This window comes from Nicotiana sylvestris, chromosome 5, assembly GCF_000393655.2.
Source record: "Nicotiana sylvestris chromosome 5, ASM39365v2, whole genome shotgun sequence".
In the NCBI taxonomy this organism is placed as follows: Eukaryota; Viridiplantae; Streptophyta; class Magnoliopsida; order Solanales; family Solanaceae; genus Nicotiana; species Nicotiana sylvestris.
In genome coordinates, this window is record NC_091061.1 from 179105993 (window position 1) to 179127280 (window position 21288).

Consider the following 21288-nt stretch of genomic DNA (forward strand, 5'->3'; position numbering starts at 1 on the left):
TCAATAAGGGAAATACATCAAGCAGAATAAGAATTTTTAAAAAAATATCTTCAATAGATAAATTATACCCCACAAGTATAGAATTAAATAAACTACAAGTTTTTAAAAAAAAACAAAATCATAAATATCATATTTTTCAAGCAACTCTTACAAAAATTTTGTCATAATTTAATAGTAAAGAGATTTAAATTATATTTAAAAACTATAGAATAACACAAATTTTTATGATATAAAAAAAAGATGAATTTTTTTTTATCTCAATCGAAAATTTCCATTTAGACCCAAATTTTTTGGGTATGAAAGAAGAAAACTCATAAATTTGAGACTAAGAGGAATGTTTATTTTATAGAATTTTATAATTTTGGAGTTTCTTTTTAGAGTGTTCTTGTTAGAGAGCACATATAAATAATAGAATTAAAAAAGAAAAGAAAATTACAAAAATAATGAAAAGATAAATAGAAATTTGGGAGGTAGCCAAAAAGGAAAATGATTGGGACAAAAAGAAATAAAAAGCACACGAAAAGGGAAAGTCGGACAAGGTTCAAGATAATTTCCATCTTGAATTTTACACACGAAAAAAGCTTTCAAAAAGATTTATCAGCCATGGCACTTTTGTCTAATTTACGACTGCGGGTGGTAGGATCAGATATTTAACCTAATTTAAGAAAATTTCAACATATGTATATAAAAATTTTATCATCTTAGCGGATGTCATGTCATGGCACCCCATTGTAAAGGGGTGGATCCGCCCCTGTGCATATGTGCTAGCTAGTGAACAAACTATAAAATTCATAGCAACGTATCAAATTACAGGTATAGATAATTAACACACTGCGATAAACCAAGAGTAAAGAGATATCAAGTTTTTTTATTTTCCCCCTAAAATAAGTATTTTCTAGATGTTTCAAAAAAAAATCCTCACTTAATACAATCTGTACCATGGCCTTCAGTAAACATCCTGAATGCTCGTCCAAACCCTTGGATTATGTTGTGTAGGATATTGTGTTTCTTCAAAATTCTTTTATTCAATGAAAGATAAGGGAAAGTAAAGATACAAACTAATTAAAATTTGTACACCATGTTTTCTGTAAAGCCAACATCCTTGAGTAGTCCAGTTAGCTGTCAGAAAGCAAACATAAACATCATTAGAGGCAATGCAATACTAAGAAACAGGTAATTAAATTCTTTTGGTAGATGGAATAAGTACCTCGCCTTGCTCACGAGGTTTTGGCTTTTCGCCAGATAAATGTTTCATCATCCCAGGAGGGCCACATACCTGGACACAAACATAGTTTCGGATGATTCCACATAAATCTAATGTCATTACGGAACAAATTCACAATATCAGTGATTCTTCTAGCAACTCATGAAATCTTGAAGAGTATGGCACAGATCACTTACCCTAACCCAGTCACTCTACACCGAGTAACAACTTGCCTATAGAAGTCCGCACCCCTACCCCTCAATTATCATGAATAGCAAAATACTCTACACAAGAAACCAACTACAGCTACATCCTTAAAGTTACCGCATACGGGAGAGCTGCCTTTTTTAGCACCTTTGCTGGAAGGCCCCTCTAACGCGTGCTATAGTAAACATAAGTTGAAGGGAAAAGGAAAAGTGAAAGAAAAAGTTCTCTATAGGAAACTTCTTCCATATAAGTGAAATACCCACTTTTCCATGCAAACCTATAACATCTCCAAAGTCTACATCCCATTTTGCAAATCTTTAACAAATGGAAACCCCAGGTAAAAGGTTTCACACCTTCTGCTTTAAGTAAAGTTGCATATCTTACTATATTGATTACATGTCCCATCTGCACCATCTTTCACATACTTTTGCATAGCACTATTAGTTCATGAACTTACACCTTGTCCAGGCACAACTATTGGTTTGCACCAGCTACCAGTCAGACTGAAGCCAATAGAAAGGAAACATACAATTAGGACCTTATCTTCCTTCTTGCTAATTCTCAGGTATTTGTGTTCTCAATTACTATATAGTCCTAGACCAGAAAGCAGAGACAAACGTCCAAGCATGAAAATCCACTTTCATGTCATACAAAAGAGTGAATTGTTGGCCTTTGAGGCACTGACAATTAAACCTCTTTCAGAAAACTTACAAGGATAAGTGTATCATCACTGGGCGGAGGTAGTCCTTTCACAATCATGTCCTTTGATACGTAACCGATGCCGCCTCTCCAATCATTGGTTGGACTATCTACAGTGTAAAATACCTGGATATTGCCATATAGAGAACATGTTGGTTTAATGAGGAAAAGGAGAGGGCAGAAGAACAACATTTCATATTAACTCTGCCAGTACCTTGAGATTAGGGTGAGTTGCCGCAAGTACATCAAGCTTCTTCTTTAGCAGTATGTCATCAGGTGACACATTAGCATAAATCAACGAGACCTAAAAGAAAAAAAGGCCCATGAGTGTTCTTGTATATTTATTGATAAAAGACCAACTCAGAAAACAACAGGGGCAAATGCTGCCAGCAAAGTACATCTTTACTACTTTGCATACTACATGGGTATTGAATTCGTCCGTTCAGTTGGTTTTGAATTGTTGAGTTCAATTTAGCAAGTTCACTCAATAGACAGGTAAACCGATTACTGAACCTATATAGGATCAGTTTGGTTTCAGTTTGGGCCTCTTTGGTCTCTAATCGATTGCTTCATAATACAAACTCTTTTTGGCCTTAGATTTGTAGAAATTAATTGTCGCGCCCTCTCCAATCAAAATTATCTTACAATAATTTTTGGACAAACTGTTTTTAGAATAAGTAAATAGGAAACTTTTGTGAAGATTTCGGTGCTTTTGCCTTAGAACCAGAAACTCAAAATATTTAAAATGGAAAACCCGGTCGATTTACTTGGTAAGTGCAAAGTGATAAACACCCCCTCCATACTGACTTGTGGATGACGCAGTAAAAGATTGGATAAATAAACATACCTGAGTATGATCGTCAGGGTTTTTAAGAATGGCCTCTATCACCTGGAGCATTGGAGTGATGCCACTGCCCGCTGCAATCTGGCATTGGAAGAATGAGTTTGAATTCTATTATATTTCAGACACACATGAATGGAAGCATAATATAATTCAACCATAATCAGCATCTGATAGAAACATCTATTGAGAATTGTACAAACAGTGAGAATTATAAATTAAAGTGTGCCCAATGGATAGAGGAGATTTGATTCAAACCATCACCGGGACATGATAAACCTAGATAACACCCACATTTTCAATCAAAAAGAACCTTAATGTTCATATTCACAATACAAGCTTTGTCTACCAGAGAGATCCTAAGAGTATTTAACAGTTTAAAATTATCAAGTCCTTGATACACTATGATTCACAGGTAAAGTTAAGTTTTGATATCAACAAGCTGCATATAACTAGACTTAGCAAATAGTTCTTCTTCTTCACAAGTTTCACATCTGACTCCTCCTGTAATCAGCATGAGTTCCATGCTTCAGTGACATCATTGCATAAAGAATATCACGTAAAGGACGCCATGTATTCAAAGCTGACAGAATATGAACATGCCTTCCACCAATTTCAACTTTCAGAATGGATAGTACTTTCTCTGCTGCTGTTTTTATTTTTGTTAATAAGCATAATAAACTAATTCTGGTGAGTACTCTGCCTACCTTTAAAACTCATCCCAGAAAGTGAGTTATTTCTACATAACTTCCTAATCAAGACCATGAATTAGAGTTTCAACCTAGTCATATTGCACTCTTTCTAAAATTGTAGTGTCACAGAGAACACTTAGATGCAAGCTCTTACCATGCCTATATGTTTCTTCATGTTTGGACTATAACGCAATTTCTCAATGGGCCTGCAGATATAGAATGCAATTGTTGACTTGTAAACTACAAGATTAATAAGATTACGAAAGAAAGAATCTCTGCTAGAATTTACTAAGTTGTGTAACTGACCCTTTCACTTCAAGTACATCGCCGGGTTTTAAGCTTGCAAAATGCTGGCTCATTTTCCCTTCAGGATAAACCTGCATTTTTTATAGTTCCAAGAAACAATGTAAAGAAAAGCAGGTTAAACAACATGTTCTGCAAGTTAGGTCAACAGTAAGTTCGATAATATATAATGTAGGAATACTGCAAGCATATACTTTAATTAACAAATCAAAGTATCCCTTGGAATCTGGATCAGATATAGGAGTATAACTGAAAACAAAAACATACTTAAGAAGATTACTTGCTGTTCAATTTAGAGCGTCCAATGAGGTATCTAATAATAAGCACCAGCCTAAACTCACAATATCAATTTTGAAGGGACAATAAACTGTGTGTGTGTGTTAACTGTACATGTCTATGAAAATAAAGCTTAGAGACTGTAAACTGTGGCACTTACTCTGGGCAGAAGCTTTAAAAGGGAATTTGACTAGTTGGAAATTTTTGCCATTTAGATACGGGAAAAGACTGTTGGTATAAGTTACACTTGGATGTAAAAATTATGACAACCTTATTGTGACAAAGAGTGTAAGTGATTAGCTGAAGATTTTAGTCATTCAAGAGAAGAGATGAATTTGTTTCACATTGATATGAAAAGTAGGTCCATAAAAAGGGATAGATGGAATTGAAGAAAAGCACATAGATGTTTCTTTTTGGTTTTAATTCACTTGAAAGGCATAGCACCCAAGGGTGTAGTCTAGTAGGCAATGAAAATGGAATAGACCATGGAAGACAAAGGTTTAGATCCCAGCAGAGAAAAAAAGCTAGGTGATTTTTTTTCATTCGTCTTACCCTTAATGGAAAAAGTTACCGGTACTTGTGTTGGTGAAAGGTAGCAGAGTATTAGTGAATAGTCGAGGTGCATGCAAAATACTCCAAGACATTACCAAAAAAAATTAAGCAGAAAGGCATATTATCTGAACCCAAATAAGATTTTTCAACATTTTATGTGTCATCCTTGACTAGGGAGTATTTGTACTCCTCTCAACCATGGATGTAACCTTCTCACTTTTTATCAGGAAAAAAGACATAATTTTCATAATTAATATTGTTATCAGCATAAAAATGTAAAAGGAGCATGACTGCTTTCTCAGTTCATACAGCTGAAGAGCAACTAATAAGCATTCAAATGCATCAAATAGTAGAGCTATACATGAAAAAGGAAACGCTAAGAAAGAAAATTTATAATAATGAAACTTACGGTCGAATGACATATTTTGGTTTTCCTTCAGCATTTTCTCCCATCGGTGCCCTAAAAGAAGGAAACAATGTATTAGTATGTCAGAAGTAATGATCCAGAAACCATATTCTCCATAATTCTTGTAACAAGTACAAAACTTCTGAACTTTCTCATGAAACAAAGACACTATGCAAATGAGATTAAAATGTAATGGAACTTACCTCGTAAGAATGCAAGATGCAATATCAAGACCTAACTTTGAAGAAGGATCGAATGAAAACCTACAATATTGGAGGAAAGAAAGAACAGATCAATAGTATAACCTAACTCAGCCATTAACTACTCTTCATATATCTGAATACAAAAGTGGAAAACAGTTCACGATTCTTTTTTCCAGTTCACAAGTGGAAAACATTATCAAACAGGCCCAGTCAGAAATGGTAATGAACACCACCTTGGTTAAACAACCAATGGTGACTTTGAACACATCCGTGTTTGATGTCCCTTCTCAGTCAGTAGAGTCTTTTGGGGAGTTCAAAGGTGAATCTGGGCAGCTTGTCCTGTCAACTGGGAACAACAATGAGGTTATCCAACAAAAGGTAAAGGAAATGGCTATCAATTCTATGTTGTGGCGTGAACAACGAGAGGAGGATGATGAAGATGATTGGGGTGATGGGTTTGCTGGCTATTCATCTGAAGAAGGTGAGCAGGAGAGTGCAGGTGAGGAGATCGATCCTCCAGTAAAGCCAAAGCCTCATGAGGCAACAACATCAAGTCCCACGATCAAATTGAACATTCATGCTCCTATTTTCATCCCCAGAAACTCTCCTACTGCTGCTATGCCAGATGCAGCAGCTGGAAGGTTGGGTAGCGCAGCGGAAACATGTGCCAAGCAGGCCACTCCAGGTGTTAATACAAGTCAAATTGTGATTACACCAACACTTAAAATGCAGCAGCAACAAAATGATCTGCAAGCCTCAACTAGTATGCATACTGGTGATCGCACAGCAGCAACAAAACCAAATTCTGGGCAGCAGCAACTCACAACAACTACTCCAATTATTTCGGTTGAGGAGAGACAACTACTTGATGCAATTGTAAGTACTGCTCCTCTACTTTCTTTAAGTCAAACAGTCTCTTGCACTGGTCGTGGGAATGTGAGCAGGAACAAATCACAAAAACAACAACAAAGTACGGCAAATATGGTTCCTGCACAAGCTGGAAATACATTGATGACTCAAGGTGTTTCTCAACACATGCCAAATCCAATTTTGGTAGGTAGAGATATATATGAAGAAGGAGAGGAAGATGATATCTTAAATCAATGCCGGGAAGAGGCATCAAGAAAAGGTGACCTATCACCTATGCATAGTGGAAAAATAAAAAAGCACATACAAGGAAAAATAGTTGGGACGACAAGGTCAGTGATTTTTTAAATGTTAGGCGACCTCCAATGAGAGTTGCCAAACAAAAGAAGGATGCCCCAACTACCTCAACGAGGTCCAACCGTTCAAAAAAGAAATGATGATTTTTGAATACTTTTTGAACACGGTTGAGGAAAACAACAAAGAACTGCAAATTGCAGATTTTACATGTTTGGAAAAGAAGGGACATGAACCAAATTGGTACTTCATTCTATTATACCACTTTATTAGTATTCTCATTTGTAATATCATCACAGATTATGTTATAAACTCTGTGATGATCATTGAATATTTGGTACTCTCCAGTTCTTATTTTTTACATGCGTGCTAGTAGGTGAGGCCTTTTCATTGCCTCAATAGGATTAGTAAGGTAAGGTTTAGCCCGGTTTGAGTTGCCTTGGTCCTATGCCTTTGGAAAAATATCCACACGGCTATGAGATTATATGCCTTCGTGAGACATTGCCGGCAGCTACACCATGAATCCTCTACATGAGGCTGTCATCATAACGCAATGTGAGGCGCAGAGGAGTGATTATATAGCCAAGGCATATAGGTAACAATACCGGTGCTATTGTCCCCCTTATTTGTACTATTCCTAATTGTTGTACTTTTATTTTCGTTTATTAATAAAAAACTAACCCTAGGCGCTTGCCTAGCGGATTGCCAAAAAAAAAAAAAAAAAAAACTTGAAGGGGATTTCAACAGTCATAAAACCAAATATACGAACCCAGCTCGGGAGGCTAGTCTATCTACCTTACAATGTAAAGTCTACCCTGTTATAACATGAAAGTCCAACATGATATATTTAGTAGCAAACATAGTGAGTGGAAACGATACACAGAAGTCCACAATTATCTACTTAGTACTAGCAGAAACAACCGATGGCAACAAAACCAAAGGTTTTTTTTCCACCCCGCCAGCTAGCATTTTCTAAATCCAAAGAAAGAGTAGTAAAGGAAAAAAGATTGAGAAGGAACAGATAGTTGAAAAAGCAAACTTATTAGTTGACTCTTTCCTTTAATCTACATGCCCAACCTTCCCAACCTTTTATTAGAATCTTCTAAAACAGTATGCAATAACAAGATTCAGGTGATGTTATGATGCAGGATAAAAAGGAAATAGTGCTTCCCAAAAGCTAAAGTCCACACATTCAACCACCTTCTTTAGATACAGATAGGCTAGAAAGCTTGGTTTTTCATATTTTAATTGGTGTAAGACCACAGTTGCAATAGTGGTATTATGAACTCAATTTGCCTACAGAGTTTTTTGACCAAACAAGCCAGATTTAGTTCACAGGGAGAGACATCATTTTCTTTTTGATAACAAAATAATTTTATTAATGTTTGGGCAAAGAAAACGCCTGTATACAAAAGTAAGAAACCTACAAAATGAAATAGTCTTCTACGAACAACACCCAATCTTCTATACAAAATGGAATATCACAGGGAGGTCATCAATGAATGAGTAACATCACTAATAAAGCATTAAAGCCACAATCTTATTAAGATAAAAATAACCTGAACAGATGACTATTGTGGCTAACTGGTGCTCGATCTTGCAGCTTAAATTCAATCCATTTATCAGGATTTAGAGCTGAAAACGAAGACAACAGTAAAATGCATTCAATTTCTTGATCTTTAACAACTATCAAAAGAAACAAATCTTCCATAAGCTGATATTACTGAAGCAGTTAAACTGGAAGGTCATCAAAAAATATGAACCTAAACAGAAGTGTAAGAGAGAGGGTACATATAGACAGATTAATGAAACAACAAAGCTCAGATCTAGCAAAACTTAGCAAAGAAGAAAATTTTATCCTCACCAAGCATCTCTTTACGCAAACTTTACAAAACTTAGCATATTCTAAATGCATGGTCATATTCCTTAAATAATATGTAGCACCTTACACGTTTAACATTCTAAGCTGTTAGGCCAGTAAAGGGTTAAATCCCGAAGCGTTGACCTGTCAGATTGTTCCTCTAGAGTCCAAGTAATGACATCTATGTGGCATGCAAGCAACTTCAAGTCGCTTTTTTTTCTTTCATTTGTTCCACCATTAGCAATTATATTTGGACGGAAAGATTTCAAAGCAAAGGAGAGGAGACAAACGACTATAGTAGCTTCCTGTTACTTCCATCCTAAACATAACAAATTATAATAGATTCTGATCAGTACTATGCAATGACATCCTACGGGATCAAGTCCACCGTACTCACAGGCTAAAAACCGGTTTCTTACGGCTTGTTTGGATGGTTGTTATACATTATTTCATAATGTATCGTATCGTACTGTATTGTTTAATAAATACAATGTTTGGACAGATTGTGTCGTTTGTCATAGTTTCATGATATCACGCACCAGCAATATGAAGAATAAACTTGCAATATTATTAAAAATAATTATGATACAACGTAAAATTACTATATAAAAAGGTAGGGTAAATGTTAAAATAAAATAATTTTATAATAATAAAGGGTGAGATTGAGAGAAAAAGACAAGGTAACGACGCGACCACAACAAATCGGTCGTTACATAAAGTGGCACATTCCGTCATTATGTAACGACGGATTTAACAATACGATACAATAAAATTTAAGTAACAATCAAAACAAACATTGCATTTAAAGTAACAATACGATACAATACAATGGGTAACAACCATCTAACAAGTTGTTAGTTAAAATACAGTTTTGTTACAAAATAAAGAAGGAAAATTTCCTTAACGAAAGCAAGAAAAATAAAAACATTTATAGACAAACTAAGAGATTAAGGGCTCGTTTGGTACGAGTGATAAGAATAATTAATTTTGAAATTAAATTTGAGGTGAGTTTATCCCATATTTGAATGGAATAAAATTGTAGTGTAACAGGATTAGTTATTCTATAATTATAATGTTATTTTTATCCCTATGAAAGGGTGGGATAATAATTACAGGAGAATCGCTTCGGGGATGGTCCAGTTGGTTTGAAGGGCGGTCATCCATGTAGATGACCTGGGATAGATCCCCCTCAATGCCTTTTGGGTCGAGCCTGTCGCCTAGTGCGATTTATATATCCTGTATGGTTTGTAGGCTATTACATAGTAGAGTTTATTCACTGCGCACATAATGCTCACGACAGAGGCTGTAGCCGCTGCGAATTTTTCTGGGGTTCCAAAAATCACATGTTTCCCAACCAAACGACCCCTAATCGATTGAAAGGATAAGCGGTGGGATAAGATATGGCGCAAGCTTTCAAGTTCGTGGCCATGAAAAGCTTACTCATCAATGAAGATGAAGTACCAGACCAAAATATTCACTGAGGTATCAAAGATTTTTGTGTGCATCTTCTAAAGCAAGAAGTAGTCTATGTAAAATTTTATGAACGTGGAAATTTAATCAAATCATGAAGTTTGGTTGAAATGTTATGGAAGTTAAAATTGAATAAGAGAAACAAATATCGATGTAGTAGTAACACTAATCGCTTTTGCAATTGATGAACCTCTACATTACAGGAATAGACTTTGTTAGGAGAAACCGCTAAAGGGATTTTATCTATCGAAGTAGAGAACCAAACCACCACCAACAACAACAACAACAACAAAATATCCATACCCAGTATAATTCCACAAGTGAGATCTGGAAAGAATAGTGTGTACGCAAACCTTACCCATATCTGGCGAGGTAGAGGCAAGTAGAGAACCAAACCAACACAGAAAATAAACAGCCAAAGTTTAGGTTCATATCCAAGTCATAGAAATACTACTCTCCACCAGACAAAAGACATCCATATAATATTGCATTCTCCTGACTCAATTCCATTCCCTTTCCAGCTGATATACAATTTCAGCTTTACGTGATGCCCGCTGAAATGTCGATAACTCTGCAAGTATCTCCGCTCCTTTTTCTTTGTTTACCCAATAAAAGTCTGGCTCAATCAACATTCTCACCAGCATCGGAGATTTGGCCAATAGAAGCTTGATAAGCTGCATATCAAGCTTTGTGCCTGTTATTCCTTTAACTTTAACCGTCCTAACATGATTCAATGTCACATCTGAAAAGCTTGTAGAAATGTCATCAGCTTCATCATCTGATTCATCCATAGATACCTAAGAAAGATTAAGAAGATTGAAGATCTAATGAGTATGAAAATAAGGAAACCGTTATTACATACAAAAGAAAAGAAAAGGGCAGCCCGGTGCACTAAGCTCCCGCTATATGCGGGGTCGGAAGAAAGGCTGGACCACAAGGGTCTATTGTACGCAGCCTTACCCTACATTTCTGCAAGAGACCGTTTCCACGGCTCGAACCCGTGACCTCCTGGTCACATGGAGGCAACTTTACCAGTTATAGAAGAAAAAGAGAAATATAAACATCATTAAAAACCTTCACATCAAGATCTTGTAAATATGGGGAGCTTCGCAGCAAGCAAAGAGCACAGGAAAGATCGTCTAGTCCATCCAGAAATACGCAAAGACGTTTAAGATGGTTAAGAGCAAGGGAAAGCCTTCTTGGTACTTCAGCAACCAAGAACTACAAAATAAAACAAAAAATCAAGATGACTCAAATCCCAAAAGATGGTACATTCCATTAAAATGCATTACAATGAAGTTCTAAAGCAACACTTACCTGGACACTCCCGTATTCCAAGCGGAGGTGCTCAAGAGCATGATGTGACTGAAAAAATTTGTCAAGATCGCATTTTTCTGATTCCTCAAAAGATTCTCCATACAAAAGAGAGAGCTTAGCAAGAAGAGGAACATTGTTTAAGGAAATAAGTTTTATAAAGCCCGAGAAGTCGAAGGATCTCAAATTGGGAGCTTTAATTTGAATGTGGTTTACAGTATCTGAGATTTTCAATACTAAATTCTCAAGAAACGGGCTACAAGAGATTAAACTTTCTAGTGACGTAGAGGAAATTGAGACATAACACAGTTCCAGACTAATTAACATATCAAATCCTTTGAAGGCTGGTGGAGGACATATTAAACAATTTTGGAGTGTCAAATGCCTCAACTGCGAACACGTGAAAAATGATGGAGGCAATTTGTATCGGTTCCACTCCGAAAATTGAAGAACAAGATGTTCAATGCCGTTCCTAGAGAGGAAATATATCAAGCTGCCAATCTGAGGATACTTTTTCAGTTCAGACATGGAGAGGGTAAACTTAGTAACTGGTCCACAATGAAGGGTCAAAATGCTGTACATAATGCTTGCAAACTTAATAGAAGGGGATGGAAAGTTATCTGTCGTCTTCCAAAGTTTATCATCAAGTGTCAACTGTGGAAGTCTGCACCAGTTATACCTCCATTTCTTTGATAAGATGCTCGTCCTCATCGCATCTCGCAAAGGCAAACGCATCAGAATGGCATTGACAACATTTTCAGGTAGATCGGTAGTCCTAGGTGGCATCATAAACGCCAAGAGGAATCTGCAGAAAATAAACAAGAACACACAGGTAAGTAGTATTCAAATTATCTGCATATAGTACACAAATGACACTCATCCATCTCCTCCTGATATCTATAAATTGCATTCTTTAGAGCAACAACACCTTTCCAATAATAATTCAAGAATACAGGGGATTATACAGATTTGTTATTGGAAAGGAAAATTCAAAACAACACATATGAGAATCACATTGTCTTTTGCCGCTAATAAGCTTCAAAAATTTGACCAGCATCTGGTAATTTTCACTCTTAAAAAGCAGCTCAGCAGCTGTTCACACTTTTGCTGGATTCAACAGCAAATCAGCTACTATTAGATTTCCAATAACCTAATACTTACCTTAGTATTTATTAAGTATCAAGTTGAATTCTATTAAATTACCAATGGAGGAAATGTAACGTAATCATCTAAGAGCAATTTATAAAAAAAATTCAGCTTACCAAGACTTAAGATTTTTGGTGAAGGAAGATCTATATCAGGTGATTAGGGTGAGGTGATTAAGCGGGACATGATGCTACTTCAGCTTAGTAACGACATAACCCTAATTAGGAGGGTGTGGAAGTCGAGAATTAGGGCAGAAGGTAAGGGGGTAGCTAGGTGTATTCCTTTGTCATCCTAGTGGCAATAGTATGAGTCTTGTAGTCTTTTTTTGTTTTTTCTAGAGTTATATTCTACCTGTTATTTCTTTTGCTTCATTTATTTTATTATATCACTATTGTTTCTATATCGATATTGTTGTTGCTCATTGCTACTGCCCCCTTTCATTTTCTCCTTCGAGTCTTTGGAAAGAGCATGGGTGGATCCACATTCAATAAGCACCCATTGTTTAAGAGTCCGAAACAGTATATTTTATATGAAATTCTGAAAAATTGCTATATAATGACAATGAGCACCCACGAGCAAAACTTGGGGTTGGGTGCTTTGGTTTAAGGTCACTCTTAGCTCTCTATATCGGACAATCAAAACTTGATTGAAGCATTTTTATTTACTGTTAGAAGATCCTCTCTTTATTTCTATTTTTTCTCTTTTGCGCTTTTCCTTATTTCCTATTCTTGTTATCTTTTCCCTTCTATTTTAAAAAAAAAATATTTTTTTCTTGTGCGCACCTGACTAATTTCATGAGATATGTATTATCTTCTTTCAGCAATAGTTAATGAGATAACTCTATCTATCAAAGGTTGGATAAATACCACGTATCAGATATACTTATATTATGTGTATACCAAAATTAAAAGTAGTCGACCACTGGGTATGGATAAGGGTCTATTGGGAATAATCTCTCTACCTATCTAAGGTTAGGGTAAGGTCTACATACAAATTACTCTTCCCAGACCCATTTGTGGGATTTCAGTGGGTATGTTGTTGTCGAGCACCCATTACATAAAAATCCTGAATCCGTCACTGGGAAAGAGCCTCTCTACCCCACGAGGTAGGGAAAAGGTCTACGTACACACTACCCTCCTCGGGCCCCACGTGTGGGATTACACCGAGAATGTTATTGTTGAAGATCTACTTATGTTTCCTTATGCGTTCCTTACACAACGGTATAGCCTATCGGTTAATGAAGGTGGACCTAAAACCATAGCAGACTAAGTTCAAATCTAGACAACAACCATCCAAAAAAGTAGTTAGGTGATTTCTTTCTATCTACTTAAATATTAATGGAATGGATAGAGTTTACAAGTGCCCAAGAAATAGTCAAGGAGCGAAAGCTAGCCAAGGCATCACCATTTTAAGTGGGGAAAGAAAACGCTTTAATTTTCATATTATACTTGTCTCTAATTTTTTGCTTCCAAAATGAATATTTCTTTATAGACATGTACATATCCAAAGGAAACAACTACTAAAACAGAGTATGAGACAGAAGATAAAAGACTTAGAGCCCGTTTGGACATAAGAAAAAATTTCAATTTTTCGCGAAATCATCGTTTGTTCTTAAAATTTCTAATTTTGCATTTTGAAATTTTTTCGGAAATTTGAAAAACTTCAAAAAGCTATTTTTCAAAATTTTCACTCACATCGGTCACAAAACTTCAAAAACAAACCAAAATTATGTTCATGTCCAAACACAACTCTAATTTTTAAATACCATTTTCAGTAAAAAAATAAAAAATCACTCTTTTTTGGAATTTTACAATTTTTATGTCCAAATGCCCACTTAATTTTTCTGACGATAAAACGCACAAAATAAAATAACAAAATAATGGGAAGAAAATTTTAAACTTAACAAGCAAGAAGATTTTGCTGATGATGGATCTACCTTTTTCTCTGAGAAACCTACTTGTGTACTGCTTCAGCTTTTGCTTGAAAGGAAAATGAACAAGTGGGCTTAATTTGTGAGCACGTGTCCGATGCGTGGCAAATTTTTGGAGCTAATCTGCTTTTTACTATGTGCTGCTTCAGCTCTTGGCCACAATGTTTACTTTTCACAAGTTTCCATAACTACTATGGGACTAAAAAAAGAAAAAAAATTCAAAGAATTTTTAACAACTTGTTTGGATTTGTTTGGATGGTTGTTATTTAAGGGAGTATATCGTATTGTTATTTTAAATATAATATTTATTTTTAATTATTATTTAAATTTTATTATCATATTATTTTATTTATCGTTAGGTAATGATAAAAAGTATCACTTTATAAAAGATAGATTTGGTATGGTAGTTAGGTTGCACAAAGGAAACCGACAAACCGCACCAACTCGATAATCCGAATCAAACTGATAAAAATTCGACTATGGTTTGGTTTGATTTGGAAAAAAAAATCCGACCATAGTTGGTTTGGTTTGGTTTTAACTAAAGAAAGTCAAACCGAAATCAAACCAACCCGACATTACATATATAAAATTGTTAGATATATTTAATATATAAATATACTTATTTTGATGTAATTTATAAATATTTCTTAAAAAAATTCATAATTTTATCTTTTAAGGTATTATTTCAAGGTTGGACTTATAACTTTTGAATATTCCAATAAGTTTTATAGCCATTAATATTAGTAAATTAAATAATATTAATAAAAGCCCAAACCAAAATCAAATCAATACTAATGCTAACAAAAGACATTCAATTCAATATTGCAAACGAGAATGTATTAAATATCTATTTTTTGTTTTGCAATAATTTAGATAAAAATGCATAACCTATTTTTGTTTTTCTTTAGCGTTTAGTCATATAATTAATACTCCCTTATTAGTCTATTTATTTTAGCATGACTTAGTACTTTTAGATTATGTATATTTTTATTATGGCTTTTTAATTAGTAATATTTTTATAACATAATTTTATTGTTGAATATTTTAGGATAATGTCATGTCACGTCTCATATTTTGTATTATTTTCTTGGAAAATACTTTATATAGTTATATCTTACTAGGATTAAAGAATTTTTTGAGCATACGTTATACGTTTTGTTCTACGAAGATTTTACCGGAAAAAATCCCGAAAAAACCCGACTAACCCGAAAACCCGAGAAAAATCGAGATTGAAAAACCCGAATTTTATTGGTTTGGTTTGGTCTTTAAATTTAATAACCCGATACAATTGGTTTGGTTTGTTAATTGTAATATTCGAATCAACCCGACCTATGTACACCCCTAATGGTAACATGTTACTTTGTTTTTTCTAGTCTTACCCTTTTTAATAATTATATATTTTATTATTTAGATAATAAAAGGACATAATTGACTAATTTCAACTAGAATGCACCTTTATTTCTTATGTTGATTTGACCGTGTGTATAGCCGTTCTATCCAAGTAGTTTGGGTATTCCTTACTTCGTATAATTGCTTATTTTCTGCAGGTTCTTGGCGATTATTATTATATGATGCCTCCTAAGAGAAGAAAGTATTGTCGAAGTTTACCTCCTGACGTCCTTAGCGACCTTCCTGATAATGTAATCGATGTCATTCTGATGTGTTTGCCTTGTAAAGATGCTGTGAGGACTAGCATCTTATCGAAGAAATGGAGGTATCACTGGTGTAGACTTACAAAGTTGACGCTTGATTCATCTCTGTGGGTAACAAAAAAAGATTTACTAAACCCTACAGTCAAATTTACAAAGATTATCTACCAGCTTTTGTCCCTTCATGAAGGACCCATTACTAAGTTTACCCTTAACATTGGTTTTCTAGAAAACTCTCCTGACATTGGTAACTTCATCTCTTTCCTCTCTAGGAAAGACATTCAACATCTTGTTCTTGACCTTTCGTGGAAAATGCTATACAAATTGCCTTCTTCACTTTTCACTTGTTCGCAGCTGAGGCATCTAACTCTTCGTAACTGTTTAATGCATCCTCCATCGGCCTTTCAAGGTTTTGATATGTTAACCAGCTTGGAACTATGTAATGTTAAAATTTCTTCTGTATTGCTCGAAAGTTTAATATCTCGTTGTCGGGTGCTTACGAGGTTGATTCTGAATATCCCAGAAATTTTAAGCATTATTGAAATTAATGCCCCAATGTTGAGATCGTTTAATTTTAGAGGCGATATAAGTTTTATCTGCTTAAAGAATGTCCCTCTTCTGGTAAAAGTATCTCTGGCAGGTGACGATATGAGGGCAGAGAATCTTGATTTTGCAAAGGTTTTCGAGTCTTGTTCTGCTCTCGAGCATCTCCGCTTGGACTTCTTTAATGCCATGGTAGGTGTTACTTCATGACTTCATTGTTATGCACTTTAGCAGATTGAACTTCTTTTGGGCTGAATCATCTTGAATTTTGGTTATTTTTTTCCTAGTTCTATGATGATTACGATGAAGCACCAACAAGGCGTCCCTTTGTTCTTAACAGCGTCAAACGATTTTACCTGCCTCATATTATGCTGATAGATTCATATAAGCTCTCATTTGCGCTTTTCTTGATAAGAAGCCTCCCATGTTTAGAATATCTCGAAATACAGGTTCGTTCTTTCTTTCTTTCTTTCTTATTTAGTGACTATTTTTCATATTTCTTAGATCCTCAATAATCTGAGAGTTGACTTGTTATCTTTTTTAGGTTTACAATGAAGATGATAGTGGTACAGAGGAATCCCTTGAACTCAAACACTTGTCAAACGTGACATTTAATCACCTAAGGGAAGTTAAGATAGAACTCTTTACAGGAAGAACGTCTGAGATGCAGCTTATCAAGCTTTTGTTAGCCAACTCCCCAGTGTTGGTCAGAATGCTAATCGATCGACGGTTTCTAGATGATGAACCTCTTGACACAAGATTACAAGTTTTCGCTGAGATATCAAAATTTTCACATGCATCACCTAAAGCAGAAGTAGTCTATTTAGATTAAATATATTAGGATCTTGAGCTTAGAAATAAATATTGAAAAGAGAAACAAATGTTGATGTAGCTGTAGAACAGTGTTTTCCCTTGCTGTATCTGTTTCAGAACATGGCATTGCTGGATGGATGTTTCAATTAGTTTGTGCTGTAATAACACCTTCATTACATGTTAAGGATTTTTCACTTTTACAGCCTCCTTAAAAAATGTAGTGTAAGGTTGCATTCAATGGAGCCCTTCCCCAACCCGGAGCATAGGAAGAGTTTAGTGCACCGGACTGCCTTTTTAGTGATGGAATGTGACATACACATGAAGTGACATTGGTTTCCCATTCGGTGTCTAGTATCCGTATTGGAGCCCTTATATGTGAATGTTTTCAATTAGTCTGTCCTGGAATAACATTGTCATTTCATGTTAAGGATTTTACATTTAGTGCCTGCTCTAAACTGAGAGATTCAAATGTGACTTAATACACATGAATTGATACTATGGTGGTTAATTATAATACATATAGATGTACAAATGCATACATAAGCATATACAAGTACAAAGCAATGAAGCATATTACAGAAAGCCCTCCAATGTCAACCTCTCACATCTCCAATATATAATGTGTATATTATAGAAAACCAAGTCTTCTGGCATGTTCAAAGGAGAATCATAGTTGGCAATGACATTAGAATCAGTGAATAAGAACAACATTACTTTGGCTTGAAAACAACAAAGCTCCATAAAATAGAAGATTAAATGTATTATATATATCATATTAGAATCAGTTGCCTGCTCCACAACATAATATTGAAGTAAACCACCACAGCATCAATTCATGTGTATGTCACATTCCATAAATCATTCATTTGCAGGCAACTAAATGTAAACATTCTTAACATGTAATGACAATGTTATTACAGAACAAACCAACTAAAAATGTCCATCAAGCAAGCTCATGTTCCCAAATAGATATTCACTCGTCTCTCTATCTAAAAACGGCAAGGCTAAACACACTGTTATAATACTAGATAGACATTTGTTATAACTTTTTATAGACTAGGTTCATATCCAAGTCACAGAAATACATCCATATACTACTGCATTCTCCTAACTCAACTCCATTTGACATACAATTTCAGCTTTACGCGATGCCCGCTGAAATGTTGATAACTCTGCAAGTATGTCAGCTCCTTTTTCTTTGTTTACCCAAATATAAGTCTGGCTCAATTAGCATTCTCACCAGCATCGGAGATTTGGCCAATAGAAGCTTGATAAGCTGCATATCAAGTATTGTGCCTGTTATTCCTTCAATTTCAACAGTCCTGAGGTGATTCAATGTCACAACTGAGAAGCTTGCAGAAACTTCAACTTCATCATCCAATTCATCCATAGATACCTAAGAAAGATTAAGAAGATTGAAGACAAATGAGTATGAAAATAAGTCACCATTACAAATACCACATACAAAAGAAAAAAAGGGCAGCTCAGCTCCCGCTATATACGGGGTCAGGGGAAAGGCTAGACTGAAGGGTCTATCGTACACAACCTTACCCTACATTTCCGCAAGAGGATGTTTCCACGACTCGAACTAATGACCTCTTGGTCCAACAACTTAAACAGTTACAAAAGAAAAAGGGAAATATAAACTTCATTAATAACCTTCACTTCAAGATGTTGTAAATATGGGGAGCTTCGCAGCAAGCAAAGAGCACAGGAAAGATCGTCTAGTCCATCCAGAGATGCGCAAAGACGTTTAAGATAGTTAAGAGCAACGGAAAGCCTTCTTGGTACTTCAGCAACCAAGAACTACAAATAAAATGAAAAATCAAGATGACTCAAATCCCAAAAGATGGTACATTCCATTAAAATGCATTACAATGAAGTTCTAAAGCAACACTTACCTGGACACTCCCATATTCCAAGTGGAGATGCTCAAGAGCATAATGTGACTGAAAACATTTGTCAAGATCGCATTTTTCGGATTCCTCAAAAGATTCTCCATACAAAAGAGAGAGCTTAGCATGATGAGGAACATTGTTTAAGGAAAATAAGTTTTATCCCGCCTGAGAAGTCGAAGGATCTCAACTTGGGAGCTTTAATTTGAATGTGGTTTACAGTATCTGAGATTTTCAAATCCTTTGAAAGCTGGTGGAGGACATACTAGACAATTTTGGAGGGTCAAATGCCTCAACTGTGAACCCGTGAAAAATGATGAAGGCAATTTGTATAGGTTCCACTCCGAAAATTGGTTTGGAGTTCTTGGATTATCGATCTGTTTGGAGTAATTTACTCCATAACTTTGTTTAAAAAATTCTATTTAAGCAAGGGAACCCTTCTGGCATATGACTCACTTCCACATCTCTCTCTTTAAAGAAACACATGGTTGATATGCCATCATAAAGATATTATCTTTTTGTAAAACAATAATTTGGGAATATGTCTACCCATTGAGTGTATAAACTCTTAAAAAGAGGAGGGCATATTACCTTTCCTTTACGGTACTAAGTCCCCATTCATCTGAGGCTAATATCTTTTGTATTACGGTAAAAAGAAATGTTGAATTTCAGTTGATCCAATAGACGAGAGTATTAACTCGTAATTCATCCTTTATTTATAAGGAGGAGTGGCGTATGACACTATATCGAAGAAATGCATGGCTGCTATGCCATCGTAAAAGATATTATCTTCGACGATGTTTCATCATCTGCTTTTCTAGCTTAATCTCATTGTATAAAGCTAAACCTTCTTGATTGCATACACTAATAAGTTCTCCATAAGTGTAACTATTATAGTCGATACTTATTGATGTCCCTCTAAGGGTTTTTCTAACCCTTTCAGCAAATAATGGAGGGAGTCCATCAATAAATTTGGACTTCCAGAGAGTGCTATTACACTCTGGTAATTTCATAACACCGGAAAGGAATACATCTTTATACCACCTAAAAGGTGTTGAAGTTTTGCACCTAAGATTATGGAGCATAGTTTGTATGGTCTCACTATTATCATACCATCCTCCTGAGAAGTGTTCAATAATATTAATAACTAATGAATCAACAGCATTTTGGACATTTTGCCCATTCTCTACCTTTACTGCTCCCATAATGGTTGCCTTGTGCTCAGCAGTAAGGTAATTATCCCACCAACCTTGTAATTGGCCTGTAAAGCCTGCTACAATCATTTCAGCAATTGCTTTATCCTTATTACCATTAACCTCACATATTGTACTATACATACGAATTCAACGTATCGTATTATAGATCTGACGATCAGTGAAGCCATCTATGTTCCATTCATAGATTTTTGTCCCACTAAAACTATGGGAAAGATTGATACCATCGTATCGATTAAAATCCATCTGGTGGAGACGTTTTAATTTAAATTCTCTCACCTCTGATGGAGGTTGGATGCTACCAGTAGCAATAGAAGTGATCTGTTCACCAAGAATACTAACATGCTGCTTGAGCATAGTATTAACCTCTTGAGTAGTATCCATTAAAATCCATCTGAAAAATCCATTTCGGATGGGTTTGGGTAAAATAATTAAACAAAATAATGGAAGACGATTTTAAGCTTACAAAGGAAGAAGATTTTGCTGATGATAGAATTTGCCCTTTTCTCTGGATTGGATTTTGTGTGCTACTTCAGCTCTGGATAGATTATGACCTTTGCTCGGAAGAAAGAGAAATATAGTACTAGTAGTAGTTACACCTGTTAAATGGGTCGACCCGATCCGGCCCATTTGACATGTCCTTTCAGTTGGCCCACAATCCACTAACTCACTTTTTCTTCTTTATTTATTCCGTTCGTTCACAAGATTAATTTATTTTTTTATTTTGGTTCAAAATAAGTGTCCAATTATATAATAGAGAAATAATTTAATTTATTTTTACAAAATAACTCTTATGTACATATTACTAAAAAGTTTCCTTACTATTCACATTAAGAATTTAATTAGAGATAATTTAGTCATAGTATATATTTTTGTATAGAATTTACCGCAAATGGACCCACAAAGACA

The 21288-nt window shown here is 35.2% G+C and overlaps 2 protein-coding genes and 1 long non-coding RNA gene across 8 annotated transcripts; 1 reads left to right on the plus strand and 2 right to left on the minus strand.

Annotated features, from left to right (window-relative positions):
* Positions 1–848: 848 nt before the first annotated feature.
* Positions 849–14424, minus strand: LOC104219363 (NADH-cytochrome b5 reductase-like protein). Of its 6 annotated transcripts, XM_070145709.1 has the most exons (12): positions 10234–10369; positions 8104–8179; positions 5384–5443; positions 5184–5234; positions 4141–4195; positions 3950–4020; positions 3798–3849; positions 2958–3035; positions 2325–2414; positions 2123–2236; positions 1208–1276; positions 849–1119 (listed from the first exon to the last, which is right to left on the minus strand). In XM_070145709.1, exons 1-12 carry the CDS (start codon positions 10235–10237, stop codon positions 1063–1065), a joined length of 777 nt encoding a protein of 258 aa, XP_070001810.1. In that variant the 5' UTR covers positions 10238–10369; the 3' UTR covers positions 849–1062. The 6 variants fall into 6 exon arrangements, 2 of the variants coding, with proteins under 2 accessions (XP_070001810.1, XP_070001811.1); XM_070145710.1 differs by lacking the exons at positions 8104–8179; positions 10234–10369 and adding an exon at positions 5617–8088; XR_011399980.1 differs by lacking the exons at positions 849–1119; positions 1208–1276; positions 2123–2236; ... (1 more) ...; positions 3798–3849; positions 4141–4195 and adding exons at positions 5617–6371; positions 10950–11096; positions 11193–11994; positions 14272–14424 and having other exon boundaries at positions 3006–3035; positions 10229–10672.
* A 1412-nt stretch (positions 14425–15836) lies between these two features.
* LOC104249193 (F-box/FBD/LRR-repeat protein At1g13570-like) lies at positions 15837–17420 on the plus strand. The gene is made up of 4 exons (XM_070147376.1): positions 15837–16649; positions 16745–16906; positions 17002–17271; positions 17388–17420. Exons 1-4 carry the CDS (start codon positions 15837–15839, stop codon positions 17418–17420), a joined length of 1278 nt encoding a protein of 425 aa, XP_070003477.1.
* A 682-nt stretch (positions 17421–18102) lies between these two features.
* On the minus strand, positions 18103–20929 carry LOC104249192 (uncharacterized). The gene is made up of 3 exons (XR_716657.2): positions 19172–20929; positions 18930–19076; positions 18103–18666 (listed from the first exon to the last, which is right to left on the minus strand). It is a non-coding gene; the product is annotated as an uncharacterized lncRNA (long non-coding RNA).
* Positions 20930–21288: the final 359 nt, after the last annotated feature.

Excerpts from the sequence above, each read along its gene's own strand:
- LOC104249193 (XM_070147376.1), top strand. The coding sequence starts at position 15,837 with ATGCCTCCTAAGAGAAGAAAGTATTGTCGAAGTTTACCTCCTGACGTC. Across the intron at positions 16,907-17,001 it reads TAGAATATCTCGAAATACAG|GTTTACAATGAAGATGATAG; the intron begins GTTCGTTCTTTC and ends TATCTTTTTTAG. Across the intron at positions 17,272-17,387 it reads ATGCATCACCTAAAGCAGAA|AACATGGCATTGCTGGATGG; the intron begins GTAGTCTATTTA and ends TATCTGTTTCAG.
- LOC104219363 (XM_070145709.1), bottom strand. Across the intron at positions 4,021-4,140 it reads ACTTTGATTTGTTAATTAAA|GTTTATCCTGAAGGGAAAAT; the intron begins GTATATGCTTGC and ends TAAAAAATGCAG. Across the intron at positions 2,415-2,957 it reads ACCCTGACGATCATACTCAG|GTCTCGTTGATTTATGCTAA; the intron begins GTATGTTTATTT and ends TTTTTCTTTTAG.